The sequence below is a fragment of the Elgaria multicarinata genome, chromosome 6, assembly GCF_023053635.1.
Source record: "Elgaria multicarinata webbii isolate HBS135686 ecotype San Diego chromosome 6, rElgMul1.1.pri, whole genome shotgun sequence".
Classification (NCBI taxonomy): domain Eukaryota; kingdom Metazoa; phylum Chordata; class Lepidosauria; order Squamata; family Anguidae; genus Elgaria; species Elgaria multicarinata.
Window position 1 is genome coordinate 96,862,324 of NC_086176.1, and position 15,763 is coordinate 96,878,086.

General features: G+C 44.6%; 1 protein-coding gene across 1 annotated transcript in view; it reads left to right on the top strand.

Moving 5' to 3' along the window:
- Positions 1–9,038, top strand: part of CCL28 (C-C motif chemokine ligand 28) — a 45,015-nt gene extending 35,977 nt beyond the window's left edge. Inside the window, exons 2-4 of the mRNA XM_063128103.1 lie at positions 197–293; positions 7,555–7,684; positions 8,830–9,038. Coding sequence (XP_062984173.1) covers positions 197–293; positions 7,555–7,684; positions 8,830–8,986 — 384 coding nt within the window. The 3' untranslated portion in view covers positions 8,987–9,038. The remainder of the gene's footprint in view (positions 1–196; positions 294–7,554; positions 7,685–8,829) is intronic.
- Positions 9,039–15,763: the final 6,725 nt, after the last annotated feature.

The following is a 15,763-nucleotide window of genomic DNA, read 5'->3' on the forward strand; positions in this document are numbered from 1 at the left end:
CCTGAGGCCCCCTGGAAAATTTGAAATCCTGAAAATGTTCAGAGCAGAAAATACTGGGCTCATAGGGATGTTTCTTCCCTACAGGAGAGGTGGAAACTGAATGAGAGTCCAGTTCAAAACTCTTTAGTGGGTTTCGGGTTGTATTTGTACTTTGCTAGGGGTGTGGCTCTGAACAACTGCCTTTGTTCCTCTACAGCCAAAGAGGATCATTTCCAATCGCCTCTGGGGAAGCATGAATTTAAGCATAATCCTCATCACGTTGGGAATTGTGACCACTCACCACATATCTGAGGGTAAGTCACGGCTAACCTGAATACATGCTTGCTGTATTTTAAATTAAAGGCAATTTGTTTAGTAAAGTAGCTATTTTAAGCCTTGCACTGTGAAATCTCAGAAATCCTGCTTTTGCTTTTACTTTCTATAAATCACCGGAGAGAATTCTTCTAGGGAGCCTCTTTTGCATTCCCCAATCAATAAACAGGCAGTGGGACAATCAAAACGAGAAGTCTTGAGCTTTTGGAAGGGCAAGGAATGGCAAGACTTTGAACAAGGAAACGTGACTTGGACAAAGATCACCAGCACAGGCTATCTGTAAACAGCAAAAGTTTGCTTACAAAGTTTGCATACTAAAAAACAATAGTAGTAGACGTGCCCTGTCAAATTGTCCTTTGCTGAGCTGACCTAGTGAAGGAGAGCTTGGAATAACTTGCCCTGAAAAGTAATTGTGAAAGATTTGCGCATTTTATCGGTGGAGGGGTACTTAACCCTTTCCCTCTGGGCCAGTTTCCCAGTTCAGCCCGCCTTTTCTGAATCTTCAGGCTGTCCCCCCCACACACATCTGCTCTTTTTTTCCATGCCATTAAAAGAAACCAAGTTTTACTCCTCAGCTCTTGTAAGCACATAATAGGGTGCTTCCAGACAAGAGCTCTTAGTGCAGGAGTGCACAACCTTTTCTACCCTGAGGGCTGCCTCTAGTGCCCACTGGAGGTCCAGGAGCTGCACACGTATGTACGCTCACTCACACATATGCACACTCTTCCCCACACACAAATCTCCCCTCTCAGCCTCCTGAGATCTAGCAAGTGTGGGGTGTGTGGAAAGAAAATGCCTCTCCCACCACCTGTGATTGCCAGTGAAATTGCGGTTTCTCCACCACTACTAGCAGTGGGAAAACATTGATCTCGGAAGCCAGGGAACATTTTTTCCCCTGTAGGCCAGGTGATCAGCTTGGCTGCGGGAGAAAGTGGGTTGCCAGCTTCATGGTCCCACAAAGAGAGCAGACCAGGACCATGGGTTGTGCACCCCTATCCTGGCACTAGCAATTAGGAGGCACTGTGCGGCTGTTTCATCTTTTCTTCCTTGTTGTGTGCTATCTCCAGTATTCGAGGCAATAAGCCTGTGTGCACCAGTTGCTGGGAACATGGGTGAGAGGATGCTGTTTCACCATGTCCTTCTTGTCCATCTCTGGCCAATGGCTGGTTGTCCACTGTGTGAACAGAGTGCTGGACTAGATGGGCCCTTGGTCTGATCCAGCATGGCCCTTCTTATGTTCTTATGTTCCTTAATGGATTTTCTATGGTAAGAAAAAAGACTGAAGAAGTGGTAGGAAGATATGGAGGGATTACAAGTGGATGGTGACCACAGTAAAATTCTGTGAATTAGGCAGGGTGCATTTATTTATTTATTTATTTAACAAATTCATTTGGAAGCACCCATAGTTTATTGAATTCTGTTTTTCCTCCAGCTTACACAGCTAGCACAGACGTAACGTGTGCAACGCTGCCACTTCATATAAAAGTAATTTCAGTTCCTACCCTCATAAGTGGAGATGACTCAAGGTAGATACCAAATGCTTGGAGCAATACATTTCTTGCTGTGGTGAATTGTACATTTATAACCCTATGATGGCCAAGCCATACCAAAGCCTAACAGATGTGCACCTTGTGCACCTTACAAAGCAGGTGCACATGGCTTGCACGAGTAGTTTTTGAACTTAAGCCGTGGTAAGCCCTACCTCCAATTCAACTCTGCCTTAAGCACTGACTTATTTTCCCTTGCAAACACTGTCCAGCTGATTATACTAAGTGGAGCCTCCCAATTTATTTCAGTGGAACTTGCTTTTAAGCAAATGGCATAGCCCATAATTAAGGAAATACAGTTATAAATGCATACATTATAGTATATTAACATAGCCTGGTGCTAAACAACATGCCATTTTACGAACGTTAAAGCTAAATTCTTGGCTATTTCCTTCAACATGCTATCAATAGAGTGGGAAAGGATGTAGCCCTTAATATGCAAATCTTGTGGTTTCTTTTCCTGGTAGTCTTCCATTTATTTTAAGTATGTTCAGTGAAATATGCAAGAGCCTCCTTGTGGCTAAAAAGAACCCTTCACGGAGGTTGCAGAACTAAGCGATAAGCCAGGGTTTATTCTTAGCTTCCCCCCCAACTGTACAAGAAGACAATGCAGCTCTCCCCACCCACCCCTTACCCAATGCCTGAGCACCTCCCAAAAATTTCTAATGGAAAAAATAAAAATATGAAAGAGGGGAGAGTAAATGTGAATGATTAGAAAAATTAAGAGAAAGAGAGATAGGAAGGAAAGGGGGGGGGGAAATAGAAATAAAGGGTAGGAAAATAAGAGAAGGGGAAATGAAGGTGCCTTGCAAAGAATGACTGAGATTTCCTCCCAACGAAAAGTATAACCGAGCAGCTGAGAACCCTCTTCTGTGATTATAATTGTGGAGAATAGAATTTCTATCGTGAGATGGTTGTTGTCCTGAAAAGTATGTTGAAGGCTCTGTATGGCATACCAGGGGCAATAGGTTGTAAACCTGTCACAAAACAGAGTCCCCTTGCAAAATGGCAGCTCAAAAAACTACATAGCTGCATGGCTACCCTTAACCTGCAAATCTGTTGTAAGGACCTGGGAGCAATTGATGAAACAGGAAGATCAGGTCTGATTTTAACACAAAGAAATCTAATTTTCATGTTATATGATAAAACATTTGGAAATAAATCCACCAGGAATTGGTGGAGAACCTTTTAGAAGCTAGGCAGTTTACTATAAGAACAGGAGACGAATGGAGTCTGAGTTGGGAGACAGGGGTATTCCCTCTCTGAAACAGGGACACAGACAGACACTACTGCAATGTAACAAGCATCCCGTGTCTTATTGACAATGTTCTCTGTGCCAGGCTGTCTCATGCTCTTTGGCCAAGCTCAGTCCTTAAGGCCTAGCAGCCTGCTGAGCTGAGCTGAGGCCTTGTCTCAGTTTTGGGAGTCTCTTTGAGAGATATTGGGGTTCATCAGATGAGCATTTCCTCATGGTCTTTGTTTATTTCCTCTTTCTTCTCCAGGAAGAAAGAGGAAGTAATTTGGGACAGGAGTGGGGGCAGAGAAGCGACAGTAGGGAACCGTGATCCCCTTGATCCCCCCCCCCCACATCTGATGATGCCTTCTGAACAACCTGTGCTGAACTGAATTTTCTGGAAGTCCAGTCATGTGATATGAGTGTTCCTCAAGGATTTTACAGTTCTTGCCAAGGGTGAAAGACTAATACTGACAGGCAGGAACAACAAGACCCCAAAGGACCATGGGAATTAGAGCATTGGGAACAATTCTATCGCAGGGGAAACGTTAAAGCACTCCAGTTGACATCTATGTAAACCACACAGGCTTCCTCTATGGGAAAAGCAATATCCAAGGCCAATGAAAAACTAGCAAAGTTGGCTTCTTCCTCCTACACACTTATGGGGATACAAAGAAACAAACTCTTGAGTATGTACTCATTTCCTGCAAGAGTACTTGTGAGTAAATGAGCATCTGTTTTTTCCTATAAAGTGCAGAATTGGTACATAGGACTGAGATAGACTCTCAGTACTTGAAGTCTATAGTCCTAATTGCACAAAAACTTAATTTCCACTGCACAATTTTTTTCCAACCGTACAAAATGTGTCCAGCTGCACATTAGAATAAACACCGGAGTAAGCCCCACAGAACACAGTGGGACTTACATCTGAGTAAAAATGCATAGGACTGTGCTGCAAGTTCTCATATCCACCCATAACATTTGTGAAAAGTCTCCCCTAATCCTGTTTTCCCAACTTGGCACACCCACTGGTCTTGTTCCTTCTACAAAGACATCTCGAAGCAGTTTACAACAAAAATAAAATAAAAGACATCCAGTTAAAATATTTGAAGACCCAAAATACAAAGCTTCTCAGTTCAAAACATTTAATAACCGTAGGTATCTGAAGGTTTTTTAGGCAACGTGAAAGCATGTTTCATGTTGGACAACTAACTGAACACTTCCATATTAGGAAGACGCTGTTGCTGATGGGTGAAGGAGGGGTAGTTTTGAGACTGACATCTGTGGCTAATCAATAGACACAATCCCCTCCCCCCAATCACAGTGCTTAGGGGGAGAGTTTGCAAATGATAGAACCCATTTTTCCCCACCCTGGAACTCATTCGTTTGCTAGCTCATGGAGCGAGAAAGAGTCCAAGTTCTACTCCCTATATGCACTTCATCTTCTCTCAAGAGAGCTTGCAGAACTTTCAGAAACTAACCTACTACAAAAATCAAACTCCTCCATGTATGTCAACTTGGTACCATGTGTTTAAATTATGGGAGCTGTGTCTGAAATTCTCTTCACTTCTTGAAAAAATTATGTTGGCTAAAAGGAAGGATTTAGGAAAAATGGCTCACGTTATGAGTTGTCTCAGGAAGTGATGATGACTGGCAGGCAGTGTAGATCCATAGTGTCTCACAAGCCAATATTAGGATACGGAAAAGAATCTTGTGCCAAAGGCTGATCTGTATACTGCAACTATGGATGCAACTTGGCTGGGAGTAAAGTCAAGAGAAGAAGGGGCAGTGAGAGAAAAGTTTGCTAGTACTGGAATATATCCCGTTTTGAAGACAAGACTCAAGTTTATATGCTTTGAATATATATATATATATATATATATATATATATATATATGTGTGTGTGTGTGTGTGTGTGTGTGTGTGTGTGTGTGTGTGTGTGTGTGTGTTTTCTTGTCGGACCTCTCATAGGGAGAGCAAACATACACAACCCATTTCACCCCATTAGAGCAAATGGTCAGGGAACAGATCACTATTTTTATAAACTGAAGATGCACAACTGTGCATCAGCAAAATAAAGGATAAAAAGTCCTGCACAGTTTCAGGTGTGCGTATATATATGGGTGGGTGGGTGGGATTGAGAGGGACATTTTCTTTAAAAATTTCTAAAAATCAAGGGATGAAGGGATGTGTTTTAAACTTGGCATAGCTGAAGCCCTACGTAAGAGCTACGCAGGGTGTGAAGTTTCATCTCTTTATTTTTTAAAAAAATGATAGCGATGTATGCATTTTTGTTAATTCCCATTCCCGTTCTCTGAAAACGGAGCAGTTTTCTGATGAGTAATCCGGCAGTGCAGGGAGACAGAGTTGCCCCGAAAATCAGGGTGGGGAATTGCCTCATCGGAGTTTCACCCCAAATTTCATAAAGCAGCTTTCCTTCCCCTTCAGAGGTGTAGGACTACAATTCCCATCATCCCCTGCCAGGGTGGCTTGCATGAGGGCCACCCAGGGCTTGTCTATACGCCGTGTTTAGCACGTTCTGGCTGTGCAGCAGCGCTGTTTATATGAGGCAGCTGCTAACTCACAGCCACCACGGGCTTTTCCTCTGAAACTGCACATTTTAAAAGTGCTGACATACTGTTACTTTTTCCTTTGCTCCGAGGTCACCACCTTCTTTCCTTCGTCTGTTGGTGATGACCTCACTTTGGGTTGAGGCTGGGGGTGTTCCAGGGGCAGATCAAAGCCCAGGGTAGGTCCCAGGAAGCGTAGGAAGGCAGGCAGGGCAGAGGGTAGGCTCAACAAGCTGAATGGCCACCCGCACTGTGGCTTCTGGGGCTGAATAGCCCATGCAACATACTGCCATCAGGATTCACCATTTCCATCCTGCAGCTGCAATGCTACGGGGCTTTGAAGGGACAAGTAAAGACCCCACCCCAGGTGAGATCACGGCAGAACTTCTCACTTACAGCTCAGCTTCTTCTTAACCACTACACAACATAGGCGAGCCTTATTCTGATTTTACCCTTTCTGGAATCCCAATGTGGCTTTGTACATGCTCATGATGGTTTTATTCGGCACCCCGTTTGAGCAACTTTATAGTGGGCGGGTGGGTGGAAAGTAGAAACGTAAGGTGGTGTTGAACTGCAAAATTTTCCAAAAGCACATGTCCATCAAGTAGGTAAAGAGTAATTCAGGAACGTGAAGAAGTGAGATCTGAAGGAAAAAAGAGTAATTTCTTAGAAGAGCTTACTTCTTAGAAAAGAGATCAATGTTCATAGATAAGATGGGGACTTCTAGTCCCCGTTTCCCTTCTTTTGTTTCCTGGTGGGTTTTACAGACAGAGGTGCCAAGGGTTCATGGAAGGGCGTTTCATTCTTACTATATAGCCTTTGACCCCATTTTCTGCATACCCACCTTTAACCCTAACCTTGAAACAGTGACCCAGCTGGAGGGCTATAAAAATAAAATAAAAACAAGCGTACACACACCAGTTGCTGAGGAACATGGATGGGAGGATGCTGTTGCACCTTGTTCTGCTTGTGGGTCCACAGCTGGTTGGCCACTATGTGAACAGTGCTGGACAAGATGGACCCTTGGTCTGATCCAGCAGGGCTCTTCTTATGTTCTTATGAGACCTGCAATAGCATGTTTTATTTATTTATTTATTTATTTATTTATTTATTTATTTATTTATTTAATTTCTATACCGCCCAATAGCCGGAGCTCTCTGGGCAGTTCACAAATGTTTTAGTGTGGAGTGCTCCTATTTAGGGTACCAAATATTTTGCCATACCCTCCTCCACAATACTCCATTCCATTCCCATCTTATCCAGTTTCCTGCCCCCCCCCCTTGCAACAATCAGTAGTCATTCTGTAGCCACTGAGCATACTCATTCCACATTGGCTGCTTCTGGGGTTCCAGTCCAAAGGCATTCTCCGAGCCATGAAAAGTCCCAAAGGCTCAATGTTCGCTTGGGTTTGGTGTCCTTTTGAAGGATAGCACTATTCGTCCTACCAGTAGTCAGCCATTGTTTTTTCAATGTAGTATGAAAGTGGGATTACGAGCATCATCACACGGGGGGAAATAGTGTTTCCTTACCGTCGCTTTTCCGCTCATGTATTCGTCCCTCATTACTTCCTCTTTCAAAAGAGAAAGTAAACAATGTGAACATGGCCCATTCAGTGGGCCGTTTTGACTGTATTTGCATGCATGCAGCAGTTGGTAAAATCCCCTTCATCACAACAGTTAAAGCTGCAGGAACCTTACCCTCTTTTATATCTGGTCATACTAGTATAACTCCTGCAGCTTTTATTGTTGTGATGAAGAGGTAATTTCACCAGGTGCTGCATGCATACAAATGAGACCTGCTGAAATTCCCTTTTCCGTACAACTGTGAAAGATACAGGAGCCCTGTCCTCTGTCCCATATGGTCACCCTAATATATTTTCTATTTGTTCCAGCTGTGTTTCCAATCTTCTTTGACTGTTGCACAGAAGTCGCCCATTTTGTTCCCCGAAGTTGGCTTAGAAGATCAGTGGTGAAGTTTGAGATCCAGCAGGGTGGGGATTTATGCAAAATACCAGCTGTGATGTAAGTGGTGGAAATAAAATTTGAAAAGAAAAGAAAAAAGGAGAGGTTTATTTGATTGATTGATTTCTGTCAAGCTGGAACACTTCCGAGTACCTTTAGCCTATGTGCAATTGTGTGGCTTTGGAATGATCTGTTGCGCAAAAGTAAGCCATAAAACACATTCATTTGTAATTTGAAGAGGAGGTTTAAACTGGTAAAGAGCTGTAATCTTTTACCCAATTTAGGCTGCAATTCCATTACCCAATTTTCCTGCTGTCCAGAGGGGCATCCATTTCTTTTTCTGTGCAATTGTCCCTCTATTAGCTTCATCCCACGTACCTGTTTCCCTTGAATTATCCCCTACAGTGCTAAGCTGTCGCCATTGTTGTTAGCTAAATCACATCCCGGGTGGCAGCGCTCCTAAGATCCTTTGCATACCAGGAAATGGGTTTAAGGGGGGGAAATGTAAAAAATCATGAAAAACCAATGGATGACCCAATCCGATTCAAATTTGGTATGCTTAAAGCTCTCCTTAATACCTATTACTGTGCCAATTTTGATGTCTTTATCTTTAAAGCTTATGCAGATTAAGCATTTGTTTAATTTTTCTTTAAACATATCAAATCCTGCTTCTGCGACCCTAGTGGCCGCTCAGAAAACAACAAATGATTCGCTCAAGAAGTAGCACCAAAATAGGGCGGGTCTTTTGCCTTTGAAGCACAATTAAAGCAGGATGCATGGGAGTACTTCATAGTCAAAGCAGATTATAAACTGGAAAACTTCAGAATACTTCACAATAAAAGCAGATTATAAGTTGGAAAACTTCGGAGTCCTTTGCACGCAATTCGCAGTGACTGCACAGTATAACACTGGTGTGATAAAGCTCTAAAAGAAATGGAAACAACTTGTCCACATGGTTGGGAACCCTAGACTGAAAAAGTACATGTGGGACATATGTGATTCGCCCCCTCCCCTCCCCATGCTTTTTCCTTGCTTGTTGTGTCTTTTTATATTGTAAGCCTGCAGGCAAGGACTATCTTCTTTAATTAATTATATGCAAGCTGTTTTGGCTGAAGAGCAGCATAAAAATACTTCAAATAAATAAATAAGGTTTGTTTGTTTGTTTTTAAAAAATCCAACGTGCCCTTTGTTTTCTACCCCAACAGCCTTCACACGAGACACAAAAAGTTATGCGCAAGTCCACAGAATAAAAATGTGAAAAAGTGGATGAAGCAGATGGTCAAGAGACGCCAGAGGAAAGGGCTTCACACCTGGAAGAGATGGAAAGGGAAAAAGAGGAGGAAAAATGTGAGGAAACAGTGATGCACCGTCTGCTGAAGCGGCCACAGAGATGCTGCCATCTGTACTGTGCAATGAAGTCCGCAAAGAGCTCGTAATGACTCACCATATTCAAAAGTACCAAACTGTAGCTTTAGTCTGCATTTCATAAAGGTTTTGAACTGCTCCTTCATTCTAAACTTACTTTCATAACATGCCTCCGAACCCCAGAAGAACCCAGCTGTGGAGTTTGGTGGCTTCAATATCAGTGGGGCGGTGAATCCACTCTGGGTTTTAGTCAGAACTCACTGACATTGGAGCCACCAGCTTCCACTGGAACATCATCATCATCATTATTTCCCACCTTTTCCCCAGCACTGGGACTGAAGGCGGTTTGGGGCAAAGGTTTGGGGTTTTACTCTGAGAGCTCCATCACACCAGTGTTTTTATCGCACTTTCGTCCTGCCTTGTTTCACTGCTGCAGGGTGGCGGTGGCTAATCCCAACACAGAGGGAGGGTGTGGGGTTTATGCTGACCATTCAGCTCGCCGGGCCCACCCTCTGCCCTCTGCCTGGGTGGATGGCGACATTCTCTTTGTGTGGGCTTTGGAGTCAGGCGGTCTGGTGTGTGGCGCCTCAGGAGTTAGTCTTCTCCCACGTGTTTAACAATAAAAGATACTGTTGTGGAAGCTTCCGAGTCATTACTTGGAAAGCAACACTTAGGGGTGAATGGCAAGTTGGGCAGGTAAGCTCACCCCCACGTTGACCACGCCCAAGGGAAATTACGTGGTGTTAGGAGTGGGATCCTCTCTTCTTAAAAACACCTGTAGATGGGTTTTCCAGTACATATCTATATATTATTTGAAAAAGATGGAGCATTTTAAACCTCCTTCTGAGCTAAGCTTTACTTGGAACCTAGGAGAAAATGGGAACAGAGGCCTTTGCTAGACCAGCCTATATCCCGGGCTGATACCCGAGATCGCCCCCGTGCATCCAGATGACGCACAGGGGATCCCAAGCTCAGGCAAGGATCAATCCTGCATGGCCCCAGGATATAGCCTACCCCTTTGGGCCTGCTTTTCCCCGCAGTCTCGGGCTGAGCCTGAGACCGCGAGTGTGTGGCCAGTTTTCGCGGCTTTTCCTGGCTCCTCGCGATTACTCGCACGGGGTGCAGGGTGGGGAGAGCGGGGAAATCCATTTAAAAAAAAACCCTTACCTTGGTGCACAAGCGTTCGTGCGCTTTGTTCCTTTAAAAAAAATGGCGGACGCGACGGGTCTCTCCTTAAGCTTGTCGTGCCTGATGTGATACTTGCATCGTGGGCTCGCCCCTCCTCTGCTGCGGGCTTTCCGGTAGGTCTAGCAAAGGCCAGAGACTACAAGTACAGTATATCAAACAGTTGCAAAAGCTGAGGAAGAGTCAGACGACTACAAAATTGCTATGATGTTGCACTGCATTGGAAAAAAAGGCGCTCCACCCAGGCCTTCAGAAAGGAAAGAGAAATTAACAGCTGCAGGCCAATTAAAGATATATAAACATATCACAGACACTAGCGGCATGTCTACACCATAGGGTGTAGAGCAGTGGTTCTCAACCTTCCTAATGACCCTTTAATACAGTTCCTCATGTTGTGGTGACCCCCAACCATAAAATTATTTTCGTTCTTCTCTACACGATCCATTGTCATGGGATGGTTTGCTAATGAAAATAATACATAACAATAGCTTTAATAATACAAAAGATGATACATGACATAGTTCAGTCAATACAGTTTCCTAAACCATCGGAAATATGTGTTTTCTGATGGTCTTAGGCGACCCCTGTGAAAGGGTCATTCGACCCCCAAAGGGGTCCCGACCCACAGGTTGAGAACCGCTGGTGTAGAGGGAGGCAGAAGGTTCACGATCCTCCCCCAGTATGTTGACAGCTGCGTGACATCCCAGAAGGACATTACAGCAGCCGTTTATTTATTTATTTTGATGAGGGAAAATAAGTGCAACTGTGTTCCTCCACAAAAGAAGGTAAAAACAAAACGCTGAACCCGCTCCCCAGCCCTGATGGGCACAGACTGCCCCCATGCAGCTCCATGCCCATTTTACGGTCCCTGCTTCATCGCAAGGAGGATGGGACCATTGGGTTTTCCACAGTTCCCTATATCCCAGGGAAAGTCCTTGGCCATCCCATGTTGCCCCCGGGATCCCCCGTCCGTCATTTGGACACACAGGGTTGATCCAAGGACTACCCAGGGATCTAGGGCTGGTGTAAACATGCCCTAAGTCTATCTTCTGAGAAACAACAGAGAGGTAGACCTGGTGCACAAATTTTTCAGAGGTGAGGTCTATCCATTTTGGTAGACATGATTCCCAGGCCTTGTCACTCCTCAAGTCACAAGATCTACCAGAGATGATGGACCTTTTCTCTGATACTGTCAGGGCTTCTTTTCTTTCATTTTTTTTTTAAAAGTGCAACCATACGCAAAATGTGCAGGTCCAGGAACAATATACACTTTCAAAAGAACATTGCTGCAGTCCAAAATTTAAGCCATGCAAAAGTTGTATTGTTAAGTGGTGTAACAATGTCACCCTATTCACCTGCCCACTGCCTCTGGGCAGTGAGGCATTCCGACTCTTCCCCTGCCGAGTGAGAGTGAGCACAGGTGGAGTGCAGAAATACAGTGACTGGGTCCACACATGACAATCCATACTCAAGGCTGAGTATGGGTTGCTGTTGAACCATGGATTATTCTGTTGTGTGTTAAGTCTCCCAATGGAATAGGAGAATGAGTGACGGAGGGGGAAGGGCAGTCCCACCCCAGGAACGGAAATTGGCCCAGGAACGGAAATCGGATAGCAGTCAGGCTGCCCGATGGCGGAATCAGCACCCCCTGCCTCCGCCAAGCCTATTCAAAATTAGTAAAGTTGTGGCCAATTTAATAACCTATTTAACTTGGTGCCTCTGGATTGTCCCTATCATCCACTGCACGGACACAAGTAGATGCCGCACCACCTAACCGATACACTTACGAACACACAGATGACCTGTGTCACATAATGACCCAGAGCTTTCCATAAAGCATCAGTTCAGTTTGGGTATCATTGCAGATCTGATGACCTTAATTTATGGGCATTTTGTGTACTGGCAGAACTTCCTCATATCAACAGAGTTTATTCTGGAATAAGTGTACTTAGGACAGCAGCCAAAGTTTATCCAAACTACCGCTGTTAACTCCTAGGTTGCCCCCAGTTTCTGATGACTCTCTTCCCTTGAGACTTTAAACCACTGGCTTAGAATCGTATTTTGTTGTAATGTATGCAAATAAAGCTGCATGCAACTTTTTGACGTAAATACTGTTTCCTAGAAAAGAAACTCTGTGATGAATTAAGGTAACCTTGAGCAAGTCAACCTGGTTGACCCTTCACTTATCTGTTTTTTGAAGCAAACACCATGCAGTTCTCCCCACGGCACGGCCCCCAACCCTGTGCCAAATGGGTTATGCATGGCACATGCTAAAGCAATAAAGTGGGGGTGGGGGTGTGATCCCTTAGGGCTCAAGGGCCAAAATCCATTTTGGAGTATCTCTCGTGGGACACATTCCGGTGGTGGGTGATGCCAAAGGCAAAATGGGTGGGACCGAAAATACAAAACATTCTAGCATATTGTAACTTAAAGCTCTTGCATTTTAACCTTTTTTAAAAAAACATTGGACCGGGGTGGTGGGGGTGGAATCCCATTTCCTTACCTTCACTCTTGCTTCCTGATTCTCTTCTGTGATAGGAATGAGCATAATCATACAGGGGAGAAAGGGGAAGCCAGCAGTGACCACATTGCCCATTCAGTTTAGTGGGCATTTTATAGTGAAACATCTCCACACAGCAGGAAATAGCGACCAATTTCCCTATAGCTCAGAAGAGTCGCATTTTCTGAGGATACTTTTATAACGAAAAATGGTGGAAGGAGCAGGAGACAAGGGGGAGATGTGCAGGAGGATCAATGCGTCGTCAAAATGACCAGTCATGATTGTGCTCTTAGAATGGTGTGTGTGTGGGGGGGGGGGAATTCACAAACATTAAATGATTGGTGGTTGGGAGAAAGGGGGTGGCTCCATGGAAAGTAGGTGTGGTCATCTGGGGAAATCCAGAGGGCCAGATTTGGCCCCCAGGTTGACTGGATTTGGCCCCCATTCTTGACATTCCCCACCCCTGCATTAAAGCAACCGTTCTTGACTTTGTCTGCACCTGTTGGCTTTAAATTGGTAAGCAAGCACTAATATTAACTGATCAGGTTTTACCCACCTCATGACAGAACTACAGGGCCAAGCCTGGATATACTTTACTAGGGATGCTTTCAGACATGCCTTTTAGCATCCAATCGCCCTGGCCCATACACAGAATGTTATTGGGGGGGGGGGCGTTTTCGAGACATTATCTTCTACTTGAAATCTTCTCAAGTTTTTCTGCCACTTCTTTTGACTTTTTTCCTTTCACCCCGGCAAAAAAAAATCTGTTAAGGAGAAAAAGACAGAGTAGCTGCACAATGGCCCTGTTCAGACAACATGCTAAACCATGACGGTTAAGCGCTTTGAGCTATGATGGGTTAGCGTATCTTGTGAATGCCGTTTTTCCTAACCATGGTGGCTACAAAACCATGCTTTAACCCTGCTCACTAACCACTTGCTGTAAAAGGGTTAGCAACCTTAATCCATCAGGGCGACCAAGAACACTGCCCCCAAAACCAGGCCTGAACATCTTGAGATGGGATGACCAGAGGTGTACACAGCACTCCAAATGCGGCATCATCATAGATTTGTATAATGGCAGTGCATGCTCCAGGTTTCTGAGGGCCCTTGGGCAAGATACCCTCAATGCCCCCCTCCTTCAGTAAATCTACCTTCTCACCACCATTATCACCAGCTGCTCTTGCTCATCTTCTTTCTCATCGTTGCTACCATTTACTTGCTTGCTTGACAAGCAGAGAGCCAGCAAGCAAGTAGGCCATGGCATCTCCTGCTCCTCCTTCTCACCATCACTGTTGTCTGGCGCAGAGGGAGAGGTAGGTGAAGAAGCAGGATGCAATGAGGAGGAGCAGCTCCAGGGGGTTCTTGTCAGTGTGCCCCCGAAGGGGTGTGAGCCCTTGACAGGTGCCCAACCGTGCCTACTCTTGATGCTGGCCCTTCTAAGGAAGCATACATGGACGTTCCCCCCTCCCCCAACAGCTCAGTAAGGACTGAGTAGGCTCAGTGGGCACAGAATGCTGACCGACCACTGAGATGACCAGATACAAAAGAGGGCAGGGCTCCTGCAGCTTCAACTGTTGTGATTAAGAGGGAATTTCACCAGCTGCTACATGCATACAAAGGACACCTGCTGAAATTCCCTTTTCTATACAATTGTTAAAGATACAGGAGCCCTGTCCTTTCCATATGGTCACCCTAGGCTAGGAGACATGGACTGGGTACACACAACACAATAACCCACACTGAGTGGTTGAGTATGGGTTGTTGTTAAAGAATGGGTTATCATACTGTCTGAAACCAGCCACGCTAACAAACCATGGCTTGTTAACCACAAACAACCCACAATTCATAACCCAACAACAAACCATGGGTTCTCAGGATGATTTGTTTGAGAAAAATTAGCCACCCTGAGGAAAACACACTGGGTTTGGAGAACACAATTTAACAATTTAACAACAACCCATGGTTCAACGACAACCCACACTTAACCCATGCTAAACCATTTAATGTGGTTATTGTATTGTGTGAATCCATGAAGAAAATAAGATCAATACCAACCATGTAAGAGGCTTACAAAGTTCTAATAGCAATTCGTATAAATAAGCATACTGGCACCTGTTGCTTTTACCAGAGTGGGAACAATACACATTTTCACAATGCTTAGCGCAATTATCAGTCTAATAACATAGAACAAGCCCTATGATTAGCCAAATTGGATTCCAACCTTTCATTACTGAGTTCTGCCCAGATATAACCTTGCTTCATCAGTACTGAATTACACTTTTGTACACCTATTTGGGGAGGCAATTAGATTTATAGTGGTTGGATATGGGAGCTGATACAAGGTCTTTGTGCCTTTTCTGGGAGGAAGAGAACACCCAGGAAGATTTTATGGAGGATTTTTCCTTCAGAAATCTGACAGGAGACATGTGTTATACAATTCATCTAAAATTGCATAGTTTAAGGATGCAATCCTATGCATGTTTAGCAGGAAAAACTCCCACAATTCCCACCATTCCCCAGTCAGCCATGCCTAGGATTGTATCTGGCTTCTGGCTTCTATTTCTCCAAGATGGTCAGCTTTTACTAGCCAGCTATCAGAGTTTAAAGGAGTGCCAAGAGCATTTATTTTACCAACCATTAAAATCTGAGGAGCAGAGAGCTAGTACAACCAGCTCTACTGAGTTGCTTGCTTCGGACATCTATTGCAGAGAAAAATCTGTATTGCAAGCGATGCTATTTAGCTAGCTCGTAACTGATCTGAAGTTGGGATGGGCAGTGAAGTGGCTGTCGGCAGATAACGCCAAATTATTCAGGGCGGCCAACTCCCAAATGGACTGTCTGGCATGATAGGAATCTCTCCAAAATAGGTGAATGGCCGACAAAATGGCATAAGAGTCAATTAAGCTTAAATGAAATGTGATGCATAGTAGGACAAACACCCCCTCTGGCCCCAGCACATTTATATTAACGTGGGACCTTTCCACACCTAAGGATTATCCCAGGAAAATGGAGGGATCGTCCCTGCCGGCTCCCAGGATCCCCTGTGTGTCATTTGGATGCACAGGGATGATCCCAGGATGATCCCGGGG